This window comes from Amphiura filiformis, chromosome 9, assembly GCF_039555335.1.
Source record: "Amphiura filiformis chromosome 9, Afil_fr2py, whole genome shotgun sequence".
NCBI classification, from domain to species: Eukaryota; Metazoa; Echinodermata; class Ophiuroidea; order Amphilepidida; family Amphiuridae; genus Amphiura; species Amphiura filiformis.
The window spans coordinates 6,688,772-6,697,936 of NC_092636.1; the positions used below are offsets into that span (position 1 = coordinate 6,688,772).

Genomic DNA, 9,165 nt, shown 5'->3' on the forward strand with positions numbered 1-9,165 from the left:
ATGTTTTGTTATGAAACACACATCTGAGTTACTAAGATACTGTAAACAAAAATAATATAGGGCCAAAATGATATACTAAGGAGGTTTAAAAGCACTTTCTAGGTAGAGATATTTTATATTATATTTTGAGGTCATGAGGTGATAATATATTTATGTAATTGCAAGAAAAAAGGAAGAGGAACATTAACGAAAATCATGATATGTCGTAACCTTAAAGCTCTAAATGTGACTTTACCTTAACGTAGAATCATACTGCGCAAGCGTTGCAAGAAATCAATTGCTACTCCAGGGTTTTATATTCGCGGCTTACTAATCGTCATTTGCAAGATTGCAACCATTCGCTAAGGATGATTATACAATGTTTACTAGGATTACGAGCACTTATAATGATCAGTGACGGGAGAGGTTTCTAGCACTGGATAAAATGAATAGTTCTGCTACTAACGAAACAGGCAATATGGTCACTATACCATATATAAAAGCTAAGGATTCGTTATTTGTGGAGCAACAAAGTGACACTACAGAAGTGACAAGTGTCTTACACCATGGAGACAGATATGCAGTGGCCTCATTGTTTTTCATCATTATGTCTGCTGGACTTTTTGGAAACGGTTTAGTTGTCTTCGCCGTGATTTTATCTAAAAAGCTTCGATGTGTTACATATGCTTTTGTTGTCGCACTGAGTATTGCCGATCTGTTTACCATGCTGAATATACCATGGGCTATGGTGGCCATCCTCAGCACTGACGGATGGCCTTTACCTGATTGGATATGTTCTTCGTGTGCATTTGCTATGATAACCTGCATCGGTTTCAGCATAAGTACAATGGCTTGCATTGCTGTTAACAGACTTATATTATTCACTGTATCTCGAGTCACTTATGAAGAATTATTTACACCAATTAAAACTACATTGATTATATTCCTTTGTGCTATTATCAACTTAGCTGTAGCATCTCCGCCTATCTTGTTTGATTTCGGTAAATTGGGCTACGATAAACGCTTCAGCTCCTGCACATGGGACAAAACACATCCTATGACTCAAACCTATGAGCTGTTTGTCATTCTCGTACAGTATCCGATACCATTACTAGTTTGCATTTCATGTTATGCCAAGCTTTTCTTAATATTAAAAAGGCAAGCCAAGAAACTATTATCTAAATCTGACTCATCAAGTTCTACAGATTCTGCCAACCTACGGAGGATGTTAACAAGGCGGCAAGTGGAAGTTACAAAAAGTATGTTTTACATTTTGTGTACATTTATATTATGTACTGCACCATTTGCTGTTGTAATGGTGGTGAACTCACCAGGCCGATTAGGTCCATACACAGGTTGCATTTTACTTTTAAATGGAGCTATAAATCCTTTAATTTATGCAGTAAAGCTGCCTTCTTTAAAACAAGAAATGAAATGTGTCCTTTTATGTCAATTGTCTAAGATTGGAAGAAGTAATAGTGGAAAATGAACTATAGCAGACTGAGAGAATAAATCTAATTTCTAAGACGGGCACGTGCAATCTAATGATAATGTTTCGACACCGAGGTTTTGCAAACCTTGTGATTATACAATATTACTGTTCTTAACGATTCTACAACATGTACATACGATAACCGGTCTCATGTAATGAAAGACGGAGATAAAAAGACTAAATCGCGTCTATCGTCACTGTCAATCAAATTCCCTACGATCCTTGATTCGTTAAGGGGTGGGGTATGAACGTTTGGACAGTATTTATTGTGGGACTTTAGAGCACATCAGACAGATCGAATATTCTGAATACGAAGAATGTCCTTCTGATATCAAATAATTTTGATATTTTGAAATTCGCAATTTAATACACATATTATGGCAAATAATTAAAATTGATATTTTTGATATTTAACAGTACTCGAAATAAACTTTATAAATCTGATAATTTATATTTAAAGTGTATGTAGGTGGGATGAAAAGCCGACGATCAATTGAAAAGTTTGATCTTTCGTATTGAAGATATGGATTTTTTTCCCAAAACACCAAAACAAATTAGGTCTTTTGGGGAAAAAATCCATATATTCAATATGAAAGGTCAAAATTTTCAATTGATCGTCGGTTTTTCCTCCCAGCTACATACACTTTAAAGAATTAGATTTATAAAATTTACTTCGAGGACTGTTATGTTATATATCAAAAATGTGAAAAATATCAAATATTAATAAGTTGCCATAAAATTTGTATTATATCGTGAATTTCAAAAATGAAAATTATTTGATATCAGAAAGACATTCTTCGTATTCAGAATGCAATTCGATATGTCTGATGTGCTCTCATGTCCCACAAAAAATACTGTCGAAACGCTCAAAACGCTCATTCCAAATCCCTTAATAGTGCGTAAAAGGAAGGCCGAATTATCTGGTGCCGATCGGAGAAAAGGAATATCAGAAAATGGCGAACAATTACGTACTTTTACAAGGCCAAAAGCAACTTTTCTAGGCATTGTTAACATGGTGCCTTCGGGAAAGAAAGTTTCCGACTATAAAGACTTTTGAGATGGTTTGTATGTTTAAAGGTGAAAAATTAACAATAAGGCGCCCTGTAATACCGCTGCGTTCAGCAAGTCATCATCACAACACTTGTAAACAAAACCCTGCTCGAGTTTGATTGAGTTTGATTGACAGATGACGTCAGACGCGATTTAGTCTTTTTATCTCTGTTTTCCATTATAGCAACCTTTTCAGGTTATCTCCTGTTGAAGAGTAAACAGACCTAAACCAACCATCATGTGTGAGAAATGACATGGGTCAATACAAGTCAAATATATTATTTGTTAACGAACTGTAAGCCTTAAACAGTCAAATGTGGGACTGACATTTCTCATGAATGACAAATGGGCAAAATACCGATTTTTCACTAATTTGCCCCAAAATTCTTACCAGATATAAAAACAACAAATAGCATACACGACATGTACTGACCCGTGACATTTCTTATATGATAATATTGGTGTAGGCAATATTTACTTTTCTAAAGAGGCTAACCTGAAAGGGTCAATATGAGACGCCTTAAGGTGGTACTGCACCCCTTGATAAATTTGTGATTATTTTTGCATTTTTCTCAAAATATAATAACACACTGGTAACAAGTTATGTGTATTATAGGGGCAAGGAATCCAGTTACTTAACTGGAATATGAGTGACTCAAGACAAGACTCATGAACCACTTGTCTTGAATCACTGACATTTCAGTGAAGTAATTGGATTCCTTGCCCTTATATAATATACATAACTTTTGTTACAAATGCAAAATCAGTCACAAAATTTATCAAGGGGTGTAGTACCACCTTAAGTTATAGAAATAGAGTTGCGACCAAATGAATCAATGCATTCAGATAAATAATCTTGCTAACAAGTGAAGACAAAAAACAATCAGCATAAGTATGATTGGAGAAGATAGATTTCAACATGTGTATAATAGTTATATCACAGAGTTTAACCTATAACTGTCGTAGATGAATTATGACTATCATAATTAGACTATCAAATTCATATTGCATATCTGACAAGATTACTTTACTGATTGATCTACTTGATTACGAAATGTATCAAGATTTTATTATGTCAACTTGTTTTTAATAACACGCAAACTACCTAACTCATAACGAATGAAGCTCTTAACATGATAAATATGAAAACCTTCCCACCATCCATGATAAGAAATATAAAGATGCAAACGTGACGACTGCCTCACTAATGGCAAGCACAGTCACGATTCCAGGATTAATGTTCTGACAATTGAAACCATTAATCTCCTTTTATTTCCATCATTTTTATTCAAGTATGACGCTACATTGATTCTGCCTATAGTCTGTAAATATGTAACGTATTGCTTTATACTTGAATAGTGATGTTTTTTGTACACTACTTTCTTGTTTTTTGTGCACTGAATAGTGATGTTTTTGTAATTATTTTTGTACAATTTTACAGGGTGTCCCTGAAAGGGGGCACAAGGAATGTGGTGATGTTTTAAAATGAGTTTTCGACAATTACTGTTTTTAAAACAGTGTTTGACCAAAGTAGCAGGCGCATCTTAATCTTTGTGTTTTAGATTACCATCGGCGAATAAAAAAAAACATTTTCTGCAAAGTTAAACACACTTTTTGTATATAACGAGACTTGTACCTTACATTAAAGCAAATTTTCTGATAATTTAAAACGTGCATTAACAGTATGTTTTACTGTTATTGAGTTACATGGAACATTTGTTTTAAATGATGATGAAAATAAAAACAGACCGAAATGGAGAGACAACATTATACATTCAAATAAGTGGATAAACAGATGGCTGAATAAATGTTTGAATTCAGTTATATATCTTTCATTAAAGCTAGCTGTGCTTCATATTGGTTTTGAAGTAATTGTTTTAAAGAAAAGTGAAGATAATTAGAATAACAATAGCAATTTTACAACAATTTCTAAAATATCTAGATGATGAAAAAAAAATCCCAGAATGAAAGTATAAGGTGTTGTTGGTTATCTTTCTTTTCCAAATAACCAAAGAGCTATTATTAAAAATCATTTTTGGAATTCTCAGAATAGAAAAAATGGTCTGGACAATCTGGCTCACTATTTTAAGTACCTGCTCTTTACTGACGCAGTAAAATGATGGCAATGAGTCAAAGATATGGTGACTCACTTAATAATACGTAAGTTGACTTAATTCTTCATGACAGATGAGTCAAGATCGCTTTTTGACTCATTTTTAATTTAATGAGTCAAATACGAAAATGAAAGCGAGACTGATTTGCTTTCATCGTCTACCATTTTGCTTTGACATGTCATTGAGTAATGAATCAATTGACTCATTTGAAGTAAGTAATTTGACTCATTTAATTCATTACGGAATTAAATGAATCAAAGACTCGGCAAAATGAGTCAAGCTGACTCATATTTTGTCTATTGTTATTATTATTATTATTCTTTTGCAAAAGATGACTTATAGACATTTACATAATGCAAACACTGTATGGTTGTTTAAAACGAATTTTAAAATTACATTTATGGGGGTTCGGTTGATTTTGGACACCCTGTAAATTGGGATTCCGGTTGTTTTTGGGACACCCTGTATGATATTTTTAAAATATACATATATAAGTATAAAATGCAAGATGATGTTAATATACATGTACGTTTGCAAGTTTATATCATAGCTTATTTGCAAGTACTAAATATGGCACGAGAGTAGTAAATGTTTCATTACCTGAATATCGTTATAAGTGGGTCAATTATTCAAAACAGATACACGTTGTACTTTGCATATATTTGATAAAATATTAAATTAAAAGGCGATGTACTAGTAGTCTGCTATCGAAGTCATTGACTGGTGGATATTTGTATGTATTATGGTGTAGAAACCAACCCCATGATGTGTAACCATGGTAACTGTGAAAAAAGTCCCCCGCGGGAAAATAATGAAACATGCAAATACAAAATTTAAAAAGGAAAACAGAGAAGAAAAGAAGGAAGAAATAAAGATTGAAAATATAAACATGTAAATACGAAATGAGAATAAACAGAAAAGAAGGAAGAAATATAGATTGAAAACAGCAAAGAAATACACAAGACGCGGTTGGAAATTATTGCCAGATTAAATAATATTAATGTTTTGAGTACATCACTTGTATATTGCTTAAACATCATTTTTTAAAACTCGCATGAGGTATTTCGGCAAAACATTAAAAGATAATCACCATATTCACAATTCCTATCCGATGAAAGCTTCATTTAAAATCTTCTAATGCATGTCACAGTCACATTTTTTTCTTTACAAGTATAAAAACTGCTGTCATCGCTCACTGGGTAAGTTATTTAATGTGCTCCTTTGAATGCATTACGGTCTGTCAAACTGTGTAGACTCTCATTGAAATTAAGATTTGATTTAAATCTGGTCAACCAGACATACCTATTTTTGACGGACAAGCCGAGTTTCACCTGCCGATAAGGCTAGGAATTGGATACAAAGGAATAATTTAATTGATCATAATATCAACGATAGATGGGTTAGGAATTTATCGGACAGAAAACTCTCGGAAAGTGAAGAAAGTTTACTCGAAAAGGGGCTAAATTTTGCTGTTGCATCCAAGATAATTAAGGTTACGGACATCATCACTGCTGCTGAATCGGCGACAGAGGTGCCTTCATCGGGTGAGTTGAGGCGGAAGAATTACGTTCGCGGGCGAGTGCTAAAATTAAAAGTGCCAAACCACCTCAATATAATCTGAGTAAGAATAGAATGAATTAAGTGCACTATAAAGCTTAGAGAAGGATGAAACTTCACGATCCTTCCTGCTGACAAGGGAGGGGGCTGTACTGTGTTTTTAAATAGCAAAGACTATGATCAGAAGGCTAAAGCACTGTTTGACGATGCTAAAACTTACACTCCTTTCGGAAAAGACCCAGCGAGTGGTATAAAGAGGAAGTTGACTTCCAAGCTAGACAAGACACCGTCTTCTTGCTTCCTATTGTATACAGTATCGGCTAGGTTACTTATAATATCGCCAAATATTTGGATCGATGATTGTAGACACCAACAAAGGCTTGGTATTAGGACCCGATGAGACTATAACTATACCGCCCTCTTTATGTTATGTTACTGCCCTCCTAAGGACGCGGTCTTAGCGGTTCGCGAGCCTAGTAAGTAGTATACCACACTTCATGAACGGACGAACTTAGTCTCTGTTTAGACAACTGTGCGTATAGACTTGAACCCCAGACCTCCCGCACTTAAAAGAAATCTCAATGTTCAAGACTCGAAATAGAAAACCTTTCTAATTCTTCACTATTTACCATTTTGACGATTAATCAAAATGAAAAGGTACTGTAACGTAATTCTATAAAATAAATTATTCATGTTCTCCCGAATAGATAAGATAACAGGTGAAGTGCTTTCTATGTGTAATACATCACTGGTATTACAGTGTTTGTCTCGCCACAATACGGATCATATTATAATTGAAGCGCTGCAAATATCTAAGAATCGTATTTATTTTAGTAATACATAATTAACATGATTAACAACACGTTTTTGCCAAACCATTTATAAAAATAGAAATACACTAGAGAATGCATTACACCTATCAACGCAATCGACACTTTTCGCTATAATGGCGCATCAATAAATGATGAATATAACAACGAACTAAGGCTACGAATAGTGTTCAGTGTCACGGTAAGGCCGTATAAAATTAATGTTTTGGTTCTCGTCCAGAGGATTTTCATGAATTGATGAGGGAGGGAGGTGTTTTTTTGGTTTTTTGGTTTTTTTTTCAATGTAAAATCAGCATTGTCAGTAGTTTTCGGTCTTTTCCAACAGTGCTCGAGGAAACGATGAGGCACTTTTTTTTTTTTTCAAATGTGAGATTCTGAGGGATAAACCCCTAGATAAGAGTACCATAAAAACACTTGGAAGTGATCCTTGTTCTCTAATAAACTTATTTATATGTATGAAAAACTCATAAATCATTCCAAAGTCTAAAATAATTTAAAAATCTAAAAAAAAAAAAAAAATCTGACAAATCCCAGAAATTGAGGAGGGAGGGACGAGAACCAAAACATTAATTTTATACGGCCTAATTTTAACTGTACATCAGTAAAATATAATAAATGAAAGTAAGGGATGAAATCAAAACTCAACCGGCTGTTGACCAACGGTTCTGTCCGGTTCTGCCATGTTCCGTTTCTATTGTCCTAAACAATGAAACCGGACGGAACCGATCGGAGCCGGCGGTCAACCGCCGGTCGAGTTTTGATTTCATCCCTAAGGTGATATTCTTAGTCAGTGGGTGTGGTTTGGCTTGTACGCATTACGTTCTATTGGTTCATGGGTCTGGTTAATATAATGAGTGATAGAGGATTAATCGCGTCGTCACAGAACACGCTTATCGATGGACGCATATGCAGCACGTGTTGGCATAGGTGTGTGATAAGCAAACCCTCGCATTTTGTTAAAATAGTCTTGGGTCATGACGATTCACATAGTGAATGTTGACCCCTGACCTCGGGATTCTGGGATAGTGCAAAAGAAGAGTAAATGCTAATTATGTTGCTAGTGGGGTCAATTGTCATATTAATGACACCAAATTTATTAATTAGCAGTGTTATGTATATGTATAAACTATACTATAATAGTAAACCGAAAACAGGTCTGGTCACAATATTTAGAACCACCTTCGACATGTTCGAAGACTAGACCTTATCATGACATATCTAAATGAAACACATGTGTGTGACGTTAAAAGGGTGCTATGAAATTCGAACCATCACACAAATTGCCACACATAAAAACATCGACAATCTAAATTAAAAATAAATTTATAATTTTTTCAAATACAAACTGTCCAATAAAAACTTATGACGTTTCAACTAACGTTAATTGCGTAATTTATTCAAAAGTAAATATTAGTAACCTCCGCGAGCCCCGTACTGTGCGTCGAACAAACTGCACTCGCGCTGGATGCAGTATTTGGATTGCGTGTTACCGTGTTAGACTATAATACGCATTTTTATTATTGGTCGTCCTGCTTTAGCCTGATCGAATTTTGGAAAGGAGAGATGTAAAAATTGTTTATTTTTACCAAATTTTGTGTTATTTTGTAAAGTGAAGAGATCAAAGTGACGGTTACAGTTTTGCATCGGTAATATGTCGGGCATTGTGATAAATCTAAACATTTTGCTTTTGATTTTTCAAATACAAATGTGAGTATATTTCATATACAGCGGAAGCGTTAAATATGTCAAATAATGTGAAGCAATGCATGTTTACTGTCAATAAGCACAGTATGCATTGATAATTATTACGCTAACACACCTTCCCTAATTCAATTATCCTTAACCATTTGCAAATTACGTGCATTATAGACATATTATTGTAACATTTAGATTTGCACATTTTAAACTCGCCATACGGAATATTCTACACATTATTTTACATGTTTTATTTTTATATAATTGAGAGCAAGTGTTTTTTTTTGTGTGTTTTTTTTCACGGCAGACCTATTAAGTATAAAAAACATCAAGGAGAGAGTGGCAAACAAAAACCGGAAATAGACGCTACAACAACACACGAGATACAAAGACACAGCCATGGAAACACGAGCTGAATTTAGAATTTGTGATGACACAGATTATGTGT

The 9,165-nt window shown here is 34.3% G+C and overlaps 1 protein-coding gene across 1 annotated transcript; it reads left to right on the forward strand.

The window, feature by feature from the left end:
• Positions 1-303: 303 nt before the first annotated feature.
• Positions 304-1,845, forward strand: LOC140160266 (melatonin receptor type 1C-like). The gene has a single exon (XM_072183541.1). It carries the CDS (start codon positions 425-427, stop codon positions 1,466-1,468), a length of 1,044 nt encoding a protein of 347 aa, XP_072039642.1. The 5' UTR covers positions 304-424; the 3' UTR covers positions 1,469-1,845.
• Positions 1,846-9,165: the final 7,320 nt, after the last annotated feature.

Excerpts from the sequence above, each read along its gene's own strand:
- LOC140160266 (XM_072183541.1), top strand. The coding sequence starts at position 425 with ATGAATAGTTCTGCTACTAACGAAACAGGCAATATGGTCACTATACCA.